This window comes from Bufo gargarizans, chromosome 3 (genome assembly GCF_014858855.1).
Source record: "Bufo gargarizans isolate SCDJY-AF-19 chromosome 3, ASM1485885v1, whole genome shotgun sequence".
In the NCBI taxonomy this organism is placed as follows: domain Eukaryota; kingdom Metazoa; phylum Chordata; class Amphibia; order Anura; family Bufonidae; genus Bufo; species Bufo gargarizans.
Genome location: NC_058082.1, coordinates 464,654,014 through 464,671,970, shown reverse-complemented (window position 1 = coordinate 464,671,970; position 17,957 = coordinate 464,654,014). Strand labels below are relative to the sequence as shown.

The 17,957-nt window shown below is 43.5% G+C and overlaps 1 protein-coding gene across 2 annotated transcripts in view; it reads left to right on the top strand.

Moving 5' to 3' along the window:
- ANKRD13B (ankyrin repeat domain 13B) overlaps positions 1–14,353 on the top strand; it is a 245,613-nt gene extending 231,260 nt beyond the window's left edge. Inside the window, exons 10-15 of one of the 2 annotated variants that reach the window (XM_044283646.1) lie at positions 3,183–3,313; positions 7,958–8,115; positions 8,407–8,559; positions 8,918–9,078; positions 11,708–11,784; positions 13,377–14,353. In XM_044283646.1, coding sequence (XP_044139581.1) covers positions 3,183–3,313; positions 7,958–8,115; positions 8,407–8,559; positions 8,918–9,078; positions 11,708–11,784; positions 13,377–13,566 — 870 coding nt within the window. In that variant the 3' untranslated portion in view covers positions 13,567–14,353. Of the gene's footprint in view, positions 1–3,179; positions 3,314–7,957; positions 8,116–8,406; positions 8,560–8,917; positions 9,079–11,707; positions 11,785–13,376 lie in introns of both variants that reach the window. The other variant, XM_044283645.1, reaches the window with a different exon arrangement.
- Positions 14,354–17,957: the final 3,604 nt, after the last annotated feature.

Genomic DNA, 17,957 nt, shown 5'->3' with positions numbered 1-17,957 from the left:
TTATTCTAAAGTTATTAGCCTACCATTACTCCCTGTGGGAAATCAGGTTTTATATTCAGTTGCTGTAGGTTACGTCCTGCACTGGAGCCTTGTAATGTAGGGTGCACAAGTATCATTGTTAAAGAGGACCTTTCACCAGCCCTGACCTGCCTATTTTAATAGCTACATGCATTCCCCACGTACTAACAATTCTGGAACATCTCTTCTTATCACTCTATGTGATGCCATTTCTTTATTATTTCTAGAAGTTATGAATGAATTGCTAGCAGTCTGCAGTAAGGGTACAGAGGGGAGGTAACCAGTTGGGGGGGTGTACCTGCACAGACTGACAATGGTAGCACTGATTGGATAGAGTCAGTCTGTGCAGGTACACCCCCCCCCCCCCCCACAACTGGTTACCGCCCCTCTGTACCCTTACTGAAGTACTGAAGGCTAATAGCAATTTATTCATAACTTCTAGTAGAAATAATACAGGAATGGCACAACATAGAGTGATAAAAGAGATGTTCCAGAATTGTTATTACATGGGGAATGCATGGAGCTATTAAAACAGGAATGTCAGGAGTGGTGACAGCTCCTCTTTAAGAACAAGGGGTGTGGTTAGTGTCACATGATCTGCTGATGTCAGGACACATCTCAATGCTGTAAGACATGATGGGACAGCAGTCGCATGACAAACCAGAAAGTATGATTCAAGCATGGGGGATAAGAGAAAACTGCAAATGAAGTAAGTTTGAAAAAAAAAAAAAATCAAACAAAAGAAGGAATGGGAGTCACTGATGCAAAAAATATTTTACAGTGAAAAGTAGTTTATGGCACAACCCCCTTTAACAAAAAATAAATAAATAGGAAAAGGCTTTTCTGTATTTGTGTGAGTGGATCCCATTGCTGGATGTTTACTGGACATGTTTCAGCAGGTCATGTTAAAGTTTGTCCCTTTTGTGAATTCATGGAAGATCAACTTTTTGTCTCAAAGATAAACTGTCAGCAGGATATCAAGGAGATCACTTGAGGGAGAGTAGTGCATTAGATGGGTTTAACTACTAGTATGCTTGGCTGTTCAGACTGACTTCCTCCTTAATGTCCTCCTGGTGTGAAATATGGTGCATGCCTCATTGGTTCCTCACACTGGTATAGTGCTTAGTGGTTTGCTAAACATAGTCAATTCCACAGATTGTAGCAAACCACAATTTCTGCCACCACAAAAGTTGATGTGCTGTAAGTCGCCCACCAGTCACTCAGATATAGTATCAGATTAGGCTTTGTTCCATTCTATTGGGATTCTTGTGTTTTAGACAGCAAGAGTAATATCATCTGCAGCACTATTTTTACATTGGAACCCAGGACACAGTGCAAGAGGTTTTTGATCGTCACTAGGATCTGTCAAAATTGGATGGGATCTGTTTGAAAATGGATCTGTCATACTGCTCATCAGGCGCGCAGCTACCATGGAAGCAGGGGAAGCGGCTGCTACGGGGCCTGAACTCAGGAAGGGCCCCAGGAGGAGGATTTATTTTCATAGCCCAGGGAGCAGCGAGTATGGTGCTTCTAATCCTAGCTCTAGTATTACTCACCGCTCCCTGGTCTTCGTCTCTGGGTGCCTGCGCTGCACTAAGTCCTGGCAGCGGACAGCTTTACAAGGGGACGTAGTGTGCGTAGTAACGCACTATAACCTAATGCTGTGTAACATCAGGTAACAGTGTAGTGCGTGCCTAGACACAGTGCTGCACGAAGAGCAAAGGGATCTCTTGGAGGATAAGAGAGGTGAGCTCTGTAGTGGAGATTGCTAGTAACTGCAGCGCTACTTCCATTGATGTAAATAGGAACGGTGCTGCAGTTACCAGCTTTGTCCACTACACCACGGGCAGAGCTGTGTAGTTCCTGAGCTGGCTTCTGGTGCCTGAGCAGCTGCAGAACAGCTGATCATCAAGAGTGTTGGACCACCATCGATCAGATTAATATTGATGACCTAGCCTGCGGATAGGCTATCAGTATTACAGCCATAGAAAACCTCTTTAAGCAATTTTCTTTAGGAAGTCGTGGCCTGTTGCCTTGGCAGTATGTTATTATTATACAGGGATGAATGATGTTGGAATAAGATGTATACTGATTTGTATATATTTGATCACATTGTACTTCATCCTTCTAAATTGACACATCCTTCAGTTACTAGGAGAAGATCCATTAGTCTTCATTTGTCTTTCTCTGCTTTGATTAACACATCATGAAACTCCTACTTCCAAAGTGAAACACAATTTGCTTTTCATAATACATTCAGTGATTTAATTGTAGCGATGCCTGGCAAACCTCCACTGCCATCAGCTGATCCTGTGCCAGCATAATGTACCGCTGACAGAGTTCTAAGGTGAATCATGTCTAAAACTATTTAATTGGCTATGAAAAAAGATAATTGACTTCTTAGCGACAATGTATGTGATTGCCAAAATAGCTCCTGCATCACTCAGTACGAATCACCCCAGACAAGACTGGAGCTTCACTTATTATTCCTCCCGGTTTCATTCTTTATGTGCCATCAATACGCTTTGGACAGTAGTACATAGCAGCCCAATAATAAGTAAATCATGGGGGAGAGGGGGGCACAAAAACTTCAGCGTGTTTCCGAAACACGCTTATGTGTACTCAGCACACTCTGCGCTATCTTGGGCACTAATACCACCAGTTGTTAAAGCTGTTAATATAAGTAGTGTCCAGCAAATCGAAACATCCATAGTGGCCTTCGATCCGAATTTCAGGAACATTTAGACTTGTCACAAAGCCGAATTTCCTCACGCTTCGTAGTAACAAATCAATCAAATGGCTGAAAAAAATAATAATACTCACCTCATCCACTTGCTCGCAGAGAGCGGCGGCTGCTCCCGTCTTGATTAAAGAAAACCTGCCAAAGGGCCTGCGCTGAGAGTGATGACGTCATCATGGAATCACGCTGGGAGCGCGTAGTGACGTCAAAACTGATCTGAGGTTTTAAATGACGGAGGGGGGTACGATCACCGTCCCCTGTCATTGCACCTGCTCCATACAATGGAAATCAATTGGTGACAAAGTAATTCGTAATAAATGGAATTTCTTGACGAAGTTCGACAAAGCAGCTGAATCTAATTTTTCAAAACTTCGCTCATCTCTAAATATAAGTAATACATCATTTTCTGTTTTTGTTTTAGCAGACATTAATCACCCAGACATTTAGCCAGACTAACCCAACAGCCATCACTCCAGAGGAATACTTTGACCCTAATTTTGAATTGGGACAACGGGATATGGGGCGACCCATGGAACTTACTACCAAAACTCAGAAGTAAGTAGAACCTAAAGTAAGTATTTTAATGTTTTTTAATGAAACTACTATAACCACATTTCCAAAACCCTAGTGTGGGGATTCGCTCTGATAGACAGGGTATGCGGATGCAGTACAGAGGCAAATTACCAGTTCTTAAATCAAACTTCCTGTTTATTCACACATAAGTCAAAAACAAAACGTCACTTTGCAGTCTTGGTGTTAGTTCACACACAATGGAAAGTCCACATACCAACAATCACCTTGTTGGCAGTTCTATCTCCAGCAGTCCATAGCAGGCTTTTTGGGGCCTGGTTCCTCTAAACACGGGTCTCAGCCCTCCAGCACGGCACAAGCCTCAGATCCCAGCACACACACAACTGTCTTTTAAGGACAGCTAGGTGCTGTCAAAACCCGGATCGGCACTTAAAATCCAGTCCGGTGTTTGACCCCACCTGGCTGCAAATCAGCCCAGCAGCACACGCTGGGAGGAAAATACCGGTTTTCCCAGACCATACCCTTCACTGTGTCACATACTCCCCCCCTTTGTTCAACCCTGAGGGGGTGAACACTCACCAGACAATGTACTCAGGACAGGCATCCGCGTTTCCCTGTAACTGGCCTGCCCTATGTTCCACTGTAAATTTAAAGTTCTGTAGGGAAAGGAACCATCGGATGACCCGGGCATTTCTGTCTTTGGCCTGGCTCATCCACTTGAGAGGGGAGTGGTTGATCACCATGCGGAATTTTCTCCCCAACAAATAATAGCGGAATGACTAGAGTGCCCACTTGATAGCCAGGCACTCTCTTTCCACTATACTGTACCTGGTCTCGGCTGGGGTGAGCTTACAGCGGAGGAAGACAACGGGTTCTCCTCCCTATTGACTTCCTGGGACAGTACAGCACCGAGGCCTACTTCGGAGGCATCCATCTGTACTATAAATTCCCGCTTGAAGTCGGGCATCACCAAAACTGGGGACCCACACAGGGCCGACTTCAAAGCTGAGAACGCCTCTTCCACCCGATCAACCCAGAGAACCATCACGGACTTATGTCACTTCAAGAGCCCTGTCAATGGCGCGGCTATCGTAGCAAAGTGGGGGAAAAAATCTAATGTAATAGACCACCATCCCCAGGAACGACTTTACTTGCCTAGAGGTGACAGGTCGGGGCCAATTCAGTATCGCATCTATTTTGTTTTCTTGGGGTTTGATGACTCCGCGCCCAATAACATACCCTAGATATTTAGTCTTCTCTAACCCTATCGCTAATTTCTTTGGGTTAGCTGTTAGTCCAGCCTTCCAAAGGGAGTCCACTACGACCTGTACTTTGGGCAGCTGACTTTCCCAGTCGGTACTGTGAATGACAATATCATCCAGGTAACCCGAGGTGTACCGCCGATGTGGACGAAGCACAATATGCATTAGACGTTGAAATGTGGCGGGGGCGCCATGCAGACCAAAGGGTAAAACCTTATATTGATACAGCCCCTCCAGCGTGATGAAAGCAGTTTTCTCTTTGGCAGCCTCCGTTAAGGGCACCTGCCAGGACCCTTTTGTGAGGTCCAAAACAGAAAAATACTGTGCTTGTCCTAACTTCTCGATTAGCTCATCCACCCGGGGCATGGGATATGCATTGAATTTAAATATCTCGTTCAGCTTACAAAAATCGTTACAAAACCATAACGTCCCGTCCGGCTTGGGTATTAAGACTATAGGACTGGCCCACTTACTTTTAGACTCCTCGATGACGTCTAGCCACAGCATTAGCTGCACTTCCTCCGAGATGGCTTGTCGCCGAGCCTCGGTATCCGGTATGGATTTAACCAGACTTTTGCCTGAGGCTCAGTGACAATGTCATGCTGGATTGCGGAAGTGCGTCCAGGGAGGTCCGAGAACACATCTGTGTTCCGACGAACGAACTCCCTGGCCTCCTGAGCCTGTTTAGAGGAGAGGCTGTCAACAATTTTTACTGTGGCAACCACTTGCCTTGCATCAGAAAAGGGGGCCGGAACCTGTTCCCCTAGAAAACCCGGCCGTGGGCTGTCTTCAGTACAGGTCGCCCTATCTTTTCAAGGTTTTAGTAAATCAACATGGTAAACCTGCTCCGGCTTTCGCCGTCCTGGCTGGTGTACCTTGTAATTTACCTTTCCAAATTTCTCGAGTACCTTGTAGGGCCCCTGCCACCTAGCCAGGAACTTACTGTCCACGGTCGGTACTAGAAACAAAACCCGACCACCCGGGTTAAAGATCCGAACCCGGGCTGCCAATTATAGATCCGACTTTGTGCTTGCTGAGCTGCCTCCATATGCTCCCTAACAAGAGGCAACACTGTCTCTATCCTTTCTTGCATCTGGGTAACGTACTCAAGGACACTTTTGTGCGAAGTAGGTTGCTGTTCCCATGCCTCTTTGGCTACGTCCAACAAACCACGTGGATGTCTGCCATATAGTAGTTCGAAGGGCGTGAACCCAGTAGAGGCCTGGGGTACCTCTTTCACAACGAACATGATAGGGCAGAAGAAGGTCCCAGTCCTTCCCATCTTTAGACACCACCCTTTTTAACATGTTTTTTAATGTTTTGTTAAACCTCTCTACCAGACCGTCCGTTTGCGGATGATAAACGGACGTCAGTAGCTGTTTTATGTGCAGTAACTTACAGAGTTCCCTCATAACCTTGGACATAAAAGGGGTCCCCTGGTCAGTCAGAACCTCTTTAGGTAGTCCTACTCGGGAAAACATATCCATTAACTCCTTAGCTATGAGTTTAGACGATGCATGTCACAGTGGCACCGCCACTGGGTACCGAGTGGTGTAGTCTAGGATGACCAAGATATGTTGGTGCCCTCTAGCGGACTTTGGTACTAGGCCTATGAGATCCATAGCGATTCTCTCAAACAGTACCTCGATGATCGGGAGAGGTACTAAGGGACTGCAGAAAAGGTGCTGGGGGCTAGTTGTCTGGCAGGTCGGCAAGACTTACAAAATTCTTCCACCTCTCTAAACACACTGGGCCAGTAAAACCGCTGAAGTATATGATCCTGTGTTTTCTGCATTCCCAGATGACCCCCAAGAACGTGTTCATGGGCTAGATATAACACGAGTTTGAGATAAGCCTTGGGCACCACCAACTGTTCAATATGCTCACCCAGTAGTTGGTTTACCTGATATAACATATTCTGTCGAACCACAAAACGGGGAAACACCATCTTGGCCCCACGTTGTTGTGGTTCACCATCAACTATTAATACATTTTCCCAGGTCGGGTCCCGGTGTTGTGCAGTACCAAAACTATCCCTGGAGACATTGAGGTCTGCCAATTCAGGACCCAGCGGCAAGTCCTCCACATCTCCCACCATTACATTCAGCAGGGTTGTCTCCCCCTATTCCACAGATGTGGTGGTCATCCCTACCGCTGGCATTCTGCCTTGGGTTCCCAGGGTTCTGGCCTTCCTCCTGAACAAGGCCACTCTACTGGGCTTACCCCTGACTCATGGGTGTCAGTAACTCTCACAGCAGGCCACAGGGCCGGGAAGTCTCTCCCTATTATGAGGTGTAGATTTTTGGCGACAGCCACCTGGTGGGTCCACCTACCGGCCACCGTGGTTAGAGACACCAGCGCGGTGGGGTAGTCTTTTAAGTCTCCATGGATGCACATCACCCCAACTTTCCGGCCAGTATACTCAGCGGACCACCAGGGTAGCCCTTACTAGGGTCACCAGACTCCCTGAGTCCAGCAGAGATTCCGCCGGAGTGTCTCCCACTTCCACCCGGCACAAGTGATCTAGAGATTCTGGGGTACCTGTTGAACACAGCTTCCTGGCATATAGCGACTGACAGTAGCCATAGTTAGTGTCCATGAGCTCAACACATTTCATTTCACATAATGGGGGAGGATTTATTAATACTTGCGTGCAGTATTTCTCACCGATGCAGTGTGCTTCAGACTCATCAGCAGGGAATATGACTTGTAGATGCATCTGACATAGCCTGAAAAAATGCCTTGACATGCCTTGTCATGCCTTGAAAAAATGCCTTGACATGTGAAGAAATGAGTAGCACTTGGCTCAATTCTGAAGCCCTGCCCGGCCCTGCAGAGACTGCATAAATATGGCATTCACCCTGATTATTTTATTCTGACAAAAATTGTTGTAAATACAAAAATACTAATACAAAAAATCTTCTCCAATGGTCTTTAGTAAGACGTGTGCCTCAATAGCTAGATAGCTAGATGATCCGGTGGAACAAAGCATAGTGGGGTGTCAGATGAATGAAGTGAAAGTGGCCAAAGGGATGCTCAAGGTTCATGGTACCCAGAATAGCTGAGTTGGGTGATTGGTAGTGGATCCCAATGGTCAGACCCAGGTCAATCATACATTTATACCTTAGGGCTGTATTACACCAACAGATTATCATAGATTTTCTGACCAATCATTGGTTAGATGGCCAATTACACACACAGGTCTTTTGTTATACACACCAACTATTGGACTGATTGGACAGATATTGGTCAGATAATCTGTTGGTGTAATCCAGGCCTTACATTTAGAATGTAATAATCTAGAAAATCTATGAAAATTTTAAGTATAGAAAATGCATAGATTGAGTGCTCCAATTATCATTTATAATTGAAGACTACAAGTTTGCCTTTTATCACCCACATTCAGGTTTAAAGCCAAACTCTGGTTGTGTGAAGACCACCCGTTGTCTTTGTCAGAGCAGGTGGCACCAATTATTGACCTCATGGCAATAAGCAATACACTTTTTGCTAAACTTCGTGATTTTATAACTCTCAGGCTACCCCCAGGATTCCCTGTCAAAATTGGTAAGTCAATTAGATGCAGTGTTAATGCGGTACCTGAAGCCGTTTTTAACACTTTTATTTATAGCTGAATATGGGATGTTCTTCTGATTTTGGCTAGATGCAATAAGATGGGATTCATGTTGAGAAATATCATATTACTAAACATATATTGAATTACAAAAATAATGAAGTCTTCTTCATAGATGTTGTTTTTGCTACTTGCAGTTTTTATTTGAACTTATGGCGCAAATGTTGCAGATCACTTAAAAAAAATATTGCCGTCTGCTTATGTTACATTGTGTTTTCTTCCAGAAATTCCCATTTTTCACATTTTGAATGCACGCATCACTTTCGGAAACCTGAATGGATGTGATGAGCCTGTGTCATCCCTTCGTCAAAGTCCCAGCAGCGAGGCCCCCTCCCCGAGCAGCGACTCCTGCAGTGTTAGCAGCACCAGCTCTATAAGTATGATGCCACAGCAGGGGGAGACGGGACAGAGGGACCCTAACAGTATGTGTCAGACCTCAGCACTGGGGGCAGAGGAGGTCCTGGGTAGGGGTGACTAGAGAGAGGATTACCATTAGCTACAGTATGGCTCATGTCACCCATGGATAACATGATCCACCAACATTTCAGATGGCTCCACCAGGCCTCCACCTTCACTGCTTTGCCTGAATACATATACAGAATTGGCTGCTTTTGTAACGGTGCTTTGTGTTGTAAAGTGCAATAGGAAAGAGATATCTTAGCTGAGTTGTTAACCTCAGATTCGCTTCTGTGCTATTTTGTGACCTGTATATTATTTGTTTTTGTGATTTTGCAGATTCTGGACGTGGCTGTGAGATGGACCAGTCTTTATTTGAGGCTCCTCGAGGTTACAGCATGGTGGGCAGTTACCGCGAGACCATGCGTGAAGAAGAAGATGACCTACTTCAGTTTGCTATCCAGCAGAGTTTACTAGAAGCTGGAAGTGAATATGACCAGGTAAGATGACAGTCTGCAACATTTCCCACAGGTTTATCAGTCCATAGATTACATAAAAATGTTAGGGTATGTTTAGACTTTCAATCACACTAGAATCACAAAAGAAAACCAGAAAATGGAGAAAATGCATGCAGTTGGTTAAAATTCAGGCAAATACAGCCACCAATCGGTGAAGCTTAAAGGGACACTGACAGGCCCAATAACCATAATTAGCTGTACATATCCATGCATCTAATATGCATTAAAAACATATAAGTATCCCCCCTGTCCACATTATGAATACAGTAAACTCACGTTTTATAACCTGAACTAATCGCTTTTCTTTCTGCCCAAGGGGCGGGGTTTCAGCTCCACTGATGCTGGCTGGGCACAAGTGGAGCTGAAACCCTGCCCCTTGGGCAGAAAGAAAAGCGATTGGTTCAGGTTATAAAACGTGAGTTTACTGTATTCATAATGTGGGCAGGGGGATACTTATATGTTTTTAATGCACATTAGAAGACCTGTACATGCATATGTACTGCTAATTATGGTTATTGGGCCTGTCAGTGTCCCTTTAAGGGCTATGTCTTCCATTGAACTTTATAATAGCTCTGTAAACAATAGACAATCAGTCTGCTTAAACTAATAACACACAAAGAATTAAATGTTACCATGTTTTTATTGGACACACCATGTAAACATTCACAGTGCAGGTGGAAAAAGTATGTAAACCCCTAGACTAATGACATCTCCAAGAGCTAATTGGAGTCAGGTGTCAGCCAACTGGAGTCCAATAAATGAGATGAGATTGGAGGTGTTGGTTACAGTTGCCCTGCCCTATAAAAAACACACACCAGTTCTGGGTTTGCTTTTCACAAGAAGCATTGCCTGATGTGAATGATGCCTCGCACAAAAGAGCTCTCAGAAGACCTACGATTAAGAATTGTTAACTTGCATAAAGCTGGAAAGGGTTATAAAAGTATCTCCACAAGCCTTGCTGTTCATCAGTCCACAGTAAGACAAATTGTCTATAAATGGAGAAAGTTCAGCATTGCTGCTACTCTCCCTAGGAGTTGCCGTCGTGTAAAGATGACTGCAAGAGCACAGTGCAGACTGCTTAACGAGGTGAAGAAGAATCCTAGACTTACAAAAGTCTCTGGCATATGCTAACATCCCTGTTAGCGAATTTACGATACATTAAACGCTTAACAAGAATGGATTTTATGTGAGGATACCACAGAGGAAGCCACTGCTGTCCAAAAAAACATTGCTGCACGTTTACAGTTTGCACAAGAGCACCTGGATGTTCCACAGCAGTACTGGCAAAATATTCTGTGGACAGATGAAACCAAAGTTGAGTTGTTTGGAAGAAACACACAACACTATGTGTGGAGAAAAAGAGCCACAGCAAACCAACATCAAAACCTCATCCCAACTGTGAAGTATGGTGGTGGGGGCATGGTTTGGGGATGCTTTGCTGCGTCAGGGCCTGGACGGATTGCTATTATCGAAGGAAAAATGAATTCCCAAGTTTATCAAGACGTTTTGCAGGAGAACGTAAGGCCATCTGTCCACCAGCTGAAGCTCAACAGAAGATGGGTGTTGCAACAGGACAACGACCCAAAGCATAGAAGTAAATCAACAGCAAAATGGCTTAAACAGAAGAAAATACGCCTTCTGGAGTGGCCCAGTCAGAGTCCTGACCTCAACTCGATTGAGATGCTGTGGCATGACCTGAAGAAAGCGATTCACACCAGACATCCCAAGAATATTGCTGAACTGAAACAGTTCTGTAAAGAGGAATGGTCAAGAATTACTCCTGACCGTTGTGCACGTCTGATCTGCAACTACCGGAAACGTTTGGTTGAAGTTATTGCTACCAAAGGAGGTTCAACCAGTTATTAAATCCAAGGGTTCACATACTTTTCCCACCTGCACTGTGAATGTTTACATGGTGTGTTCAATAAAAACATGGTAACATTTAATTCTTTGTGTGTTATTAGTTTAAGCAGACTGTGATTGTCTATTGTTGTGACTTAGATGAAGATCAGATCACATTTTATGACCAATTTGTGCAGAAATCTATATCATGTACCTCGTCATAAATTAAGCACATCGTGCGGTGGCTCAGGAGGCATAGAAATGCTGGTCTTGATAAATAACCCCTTATGGGTTTAGAGCTCATATGGAGCTCTGTATCAGAAAACAGAAACGCCTTAGGCCACCTACACATGTGCGGTTTTTCCACGCGGATTCCTCTGCCAAAAAAATACAGCGTATTAGAGTATCAGCAAAGTGTATGAAATTACACAAATCTCATGTGCACTTCGCAGATTTTTCCATGCGGAAATTGACCTGCATTGCGGACTTCAAAATCTGCAGCATGCTTTTCAATGGAAGGGTGAGATCTGCAAAACCACATCAAATCCGCACCAAAAAGGCTGCTAGACATTTTAAGATTTTGGTGCGGATTTGCTGCAGAAACGCACATAAATCCGCACTGAAATTTGTGTGGATCTTATGTGCGTTCACCAGTACTCGTGTGCAGGTGACCTTACAGTTATACTGTGAACTTACTATCAATGAGCTGTACCTGAATGACAACAAAAGTGAATGTAAATCTAAAGATTTCTTTACATCTGCTCTACAGGTGACAATTTGGGAAGCTCTTACAAACAGCAAACCAGGAACTCACCCAATGTCAAATGAAGGTCGGAAAGGAGAACGGTAGGAATTCAGCACAAACTTACGTGTAAATTAGGAAGATTGGATATTACATTAGGTGGAGGCCTGCTATTCATTAGTTTTCCTTCAGTCTGCATTGCCGTTAGCTGCACCAAATTTATCAAATGTTGCTAGTTTTTAAAGGGCATCTGTCGGCAGATTTGTACCTATGGCTGACCTGTTACATGTGCGCTTGGCAGCTGAAGGCTTCTGTGTTGGTCCCATGTTCATATGTGCCTTCACTGCTGATAAAAATTATGTTTTAATATATGCAAATGAGCTTCTAGGAGCAACGGGAGCGTCGCCATTACACCTAGATGCTCTGCTCTCTCTGCAACTGCTGCACCCTGCACTTTGATCGACTGGGCCAGGCAGTGTAAAAGTGGTCACACCTGGCCCTGTCAATCAAAGAGCGCACGGCAGTTGCAAATAAAGCGGAGCATCTAGGTGTAATAGCAACGCCCCTGTTGCTCCTAGGGGCTCATTTGCATATATTAACACTTTACGTTTCTCAGCAATGCGGGCACGTATGAACATGGGACCAACACAGATGCCTTCAGCTGCCAAGTGCACATGTAGCAGGTCAGCCAGTTTCATAGGTACAAATCTGCTGACAGATGCCCTTTAAGTTGTTTTGGTGCAGCTTTAAATACGTCTAGAGATGTTACTCCGTGGTTTATGCCACCCTTCCCCTGCTGGTATGAACTTGTGATATTTATCTTAAATCTGGCCTACACATCATTAACATAACTAATTAAACCCACTTTTCCAAACTGGAGTGAGTGGCATAAATTCACATAAACAATTTTTTTTGTGCAATTAAAGCCAAAAAATCCCAAAAGCCCTCTTTTGCAACTGTTCAAAGACAGAATTCAGGAATGCAGGGTATTAGGAACCCTTACCCCCATATGGGCAAGTTACTATGAATTTTCTTAGCAATTCTGTATACAGTACTTACAGTATAAAGGTTCAGGAGCTGAGCCATAAGGAGCCGCTTGGTGTTGTCCTCAGCAGTCAGCCTGTCGAGCTGTTTTAGCTGTCCATGTGCCTGGGACATGAAGGAAAAGCTGTGACCATTGGGGATTTATTGCTTAACAAAATAGCAACTATGAAACCTCCCCAAAACCTGCCCCTCATATTTTAGCTTCCTAAACCCTTTTGAGTGTAACACGTGCATAGAGGGATGTTGGATTTGAAGGAGTTTTTCTGCAAGTACAACCCCCTTTATAAATATAGCGTCCCTTGCATTCAACAGCGTATACATCTGCCAAAGCTTTATACAGTATGCTTGCATCGTTCTTAAGATAGGAGTGGGCCCCAGAGGTGGGACCCACACCTGTTGGACATTTATAGTATTTTCTATCTCTATATCACAAATGTGCCAGATGGGACAACCCCTGTAACCCTAGTCACATCTGAGTTTTCAGGTGCAGAATCCAATTAGTTTCTTCAAGTCCTGAGGCTTTCAGAATACCCTAATGTGGTATGTTTAGGGTGCAGTGTCCATAAGTGGACATTAAGGTACACACAGTAATTAAGTATTCTGCCTTTTGTTTTTACACAATGGCTTTTATTTCTCATTCTTGCCATTTCAGAACTCCCCAGCACACCCAGCGATGCAGTCCCCCACATTCTGTCTCCAGCAACACATTCAGCACTTATCAGGAGCAGCTGCGAATAGCCATGGAGCTCTCAGCCAAGGAGCTGGAGGAGGAGGAAAAGCTGAAGCAGCAGGAAGAGGAAGAGCTGGAAAGAATCCTACAGCTCTCTCTTACTGAAAAATAGCAGGGCATCAACTTTACTAAACAGGCACCCAGGATGTCTACTCAAACTGCCTAAGGGCTCACTTGGGAAGCCACAGATATAGACATATGTATAAGAAAGATTCATCAGGAAGAGAAATGGGTGCAGGTGGAGCTTCCTGTTACACACAATGCATTGCAACACGAGCCAGCGGACAGGGGTCACACACCACTGTAGCCTTTGTTGACATGCTCCCTATTCTTTCATATGTAAGAAGTGTCAAGTCAACTGAAGGAAGTCAACTGAACTCGCAGACACTGGGCACAAGCTCAAGTATGGACGTTGACCACCCATCCATTCTATCTTGGATAGGTCATCCTCTTTGCTGCTGGAGTAGAAATAATAATGCTTATAAATTGGTGAATTGCAGGTTCTCCAGCAGCAAATTGGTTGCGTCCACAGTATGGTACCTCCAGATATCTCTGACGACAGTTACCCAGCAGGAGACTGACTTCATGTATAACCATGGCCTCCATATAGGGCTGTAGTGGATGTGATGAATTCTGTTTGGGTCGTGTTCACAATATATGTTCATTTTTTAATTATCAGGCTCAGTTCTATGTAAGTGGTTCCAGATTATGACAAAAAGTATATTAAATGTGTAGGAGTCTGAATGAAAGGACAAAGAGCAGCTTACCTCCTCTTTCTTCTATTCTCCACAAAGGATGCCATGTTGTTGGATAATGTAAAACAGATTCCACAAGTGAATTACAAATTGGGCTGTTTGATGTAAATTACAATGTTAATAAAGGATCTTTCCCACAATGGACAACTTTGTTTTTATTCATAAAGTGGCAATAAATGTGTTTTCCCTTCCTAAGTAATGATACCACCCAGTCAATGCACAGGTTTATGCTATTTGCCATTCTCATGAAGCAAATAGCACTTAGCCACTAGACGCTAGGCCTCATGCACATCTTTTTTTGCGGATCAGATGCAGACCCATTCATTTCAATGGGACCACAATAAATGAGGACAGCCTACCATGTGCTGTCCACATCCTTATGTCCATTCCACCATCCCATAAAAAAAGATAGAACATGTCCTATTCTTCTCCGTCAAAGGAAAAAGAAGAAAAAGAAGTACAGATGTGTCCGCACTTAAGTGCTTACTTATCTCAACATATCTTGAGATGTTTGTCACCAAATAATGATATATCTAAATTGGATAAATTGCAATACAACGTTCAGACAGCAGGTGGCGCATTGTGTTACTAGCTAATACCTGAACATAAGGTCAAGACCTGGTAATATAATAACAGTTGTGAAATTTGGCCGGGTTCACATCACGTCTTTGTCTTACATTTAAGATATATAAAAAATATATTGTATACATTAAACAAATCCCTCCGATTGATGCTCTTTTTTTTTTTTTTTTCTGTGCAATGATTACCATATATTTTGACCTGTGCCATTGTTCACTACAATACTATATGCTGTATACTATGATTTAGATACACTTGATGTCAGTATACAGTGCTAGTCTAGTATTATATTTATTATATGCAAAATAACATGCACCAACCACAGTTTTATGTAGAGATTATTATATACTTTTAACAGTCCCATTACATGTTACAAATGTACATAATACAATTCAGACACATTGGGTGTCAGTATATACCGCAATTTTTGCATGACATTTAAAATGATTATTGATTGTCTGCTGAGCTATGTATCTAATCCAATCATATGTGATACTGTCCTCTTAGCTGTGTACCTAATCCTGACATGTATGATACTGTCAGCTGAGCCAATGTATCTAATTCTATCATGTGTGATACTGTCCTCTGAGCTGTGTAGCTAATCCTACCATGTGCAGTACTGTCATCTGAGCTGTGTATCTAATCCTACCATGTGCAGTACTGTCTGCTGAGCTGTGTATCTAATTCTATCATTTGTGATACTACCCTCTGAGCTGAGTATCTAATTCTGCCATGTGTCATACTGTCCTTTGAGCTTTGTATCTAATCCTGTCATGTGTGATACTGCATGATGAGCTGTGTATCTAATTCTGCCATGTGTCATACTGTCTGCTGAGTTGCTAAACTGCGTATCTAATAGTGTCATGTGTGATGATGTTTGCTGAGCTGCTGTATCGAATCCTGTTACATAGTGGAAGGAGAAGGGTCCAAGAAGCACAGAGGATTTCAGAGGAGGAGTGTGCTGATCTTGTGGGGGGTAACAGGCTGAGAGTTACACAGTGGAAGGAGTAGGGTCCCCAGAAGCGCAGAGTATTTCAGGAGAGGAGTGTGCTGAGCTGTTTATCTAATTCTATCATGTGTGATACAGTCTGCTCAGTGGTGTATCTAATCCTAGCAGGTGTGATACTGTCTATGAAGCTTTTGCATGTATCTGTATAGAGTGTGATACAGATACAGAGATAAGGAGTTCTGCTTTGTGTACATACACTTCCGAAATAAGAGAGGTGGGGGAGGTGCTGCTGCATTTCAGTCCCCCCCATTCCCCTTTTTTACAGAAGAGAGTTTTCTGTCCAGATGTGATGTGTGTAGTGAAAAATATATACCGTATATAGCGCCACCATATTCCTCAGCGCTTTACAATTGAGAGGGTTTATGTGCAAAACAGAAGATATCACAAAGTTACCAGATAATATACAACAGAAACACTAGGAGTGAGGACCCTGCTCGCAAGAGCTTGCAATCTATGAGGAAGTAGGGGTGACAAAAAATGTGTGAATGTGTCACCTCCCGACTGACTTCTGACCATTCTTTTCAGCTGTCACTTATCTCTGCGTTCAGGAAACTCTCAGCATTGTCTATATTGTGCACGTTTCATGCAGCTCTCCCCCATAGAAGTGAATTGGGCTTGCAAGAAAAATGGACGGCATCTGGATACGCATACTCACTTAATCCTACAATGTGTGATACTGTCTGCTGAGCCATGTATCTAATTCTATCATGTGTGATACTATCTGCTGAGCCATGTATCTAATCCTATCCTGTGTCATACTGTCTGCTGAGCTATGTATCTAATTCTATCATGTGTGATACTATCTGCTGAACTGTGTATCTAATCCTATCCTGTGTGATACTGTCTGCTGAGCTGGGTATCTAATACTATCATGTGTGATACTGTCTGCTGAGCTGTGTATCTAATCCTATCATGTGTGATACTGTCTGCTGAGCTGGGTATCTAATACTATCATGTGTGATACTGTCTGCTGAGCTGTGTATCTAATACTATCATGTGTGATACTGTCTGCTGAGCCATGTGTCTAATCCTATCCTGTGTCATATAGTCTGCTGAGCTGGGTATCTAATACTATCATGTGTGATACTGTCTTTTGAGCTATGTTTCTAATCTTGTCATATGTGATACTGTCTGCTGAGCTGGGTATCTAATCCTATCGTGTGATACTGTCTGCTAAGCTGGGTATCTAATCCTATCATGTGCGATACTGTCTGCTGAGCTGTGTATCTAATCGTTATCCTGTGTCATATGGTCCGCTGAGCTGTGTATCTAATTCTACTATGTGCGATACTGTCATTTGAGCTATGTATCTAATCCTCTCATGTGTGATATTCAACACTTTTATAGTGTTCTCAGTGATCTGGCCATGCTTCTAAAAATTCCTCTCCACAATGAAGGGGGGAGAGAGAGTGAACCCCGTCCCCTGCTAGTGATAGTACAGACGGGAGGGGCAGATGTGTTTCTGGATTTCTCTGAGACTGGGGGTAGTAGTCAGATGTTGGGAGGAGTGAAAACAAGCTGAGGTGTTCTCTCCTCCTGGATTTGCTTCAACTGTCCGTATCTTCTGTGCCCCAATAAAATGAATGGGTCTGTATGCAATCCAGAACAAATGCAGATCAAACACTGATCAAAAATACGGTCATGTGAATGCACCCTAACAGTGTTATGTATCCATTCATCCCCTTGAAGTGTCTATATATATTTAATGGTTCCAGTGTATAAAGCTATACTATACTTTAAAGTATATAATCCTCCTCATATTGCGTGCATTGCCAATAAATATATATTGCCCACCCTGTATTGCCAATAGAGAATTCCCCCCGCAAAACAGACAAGAATAGGACAGGTTCTATATTCTTGGTGGTGCCAGGGAACAGACATTCAGATGCAGGCAGCACATGGTGTTGTCCACATGTTTTTTGCCCCCACTGAAATGAATGGGTCCTCAAAAAATGTGGATCAGATGCAGACCAAAAATATGGTCATGTGAATGCACTAAAGCTAAATTCACATGGAGTTTTTTGGATGAGGATTTGAAGCAAACCTGCCCACAGGATTTTCAGCCAAAGTCAGAATTGGATTGGAAAGGAATTAGAAATATAAAGGAAGGATTTATACTCCTCCTTCCTGCTGCATCCACTTCTGGCTTTGGCTGAAAAT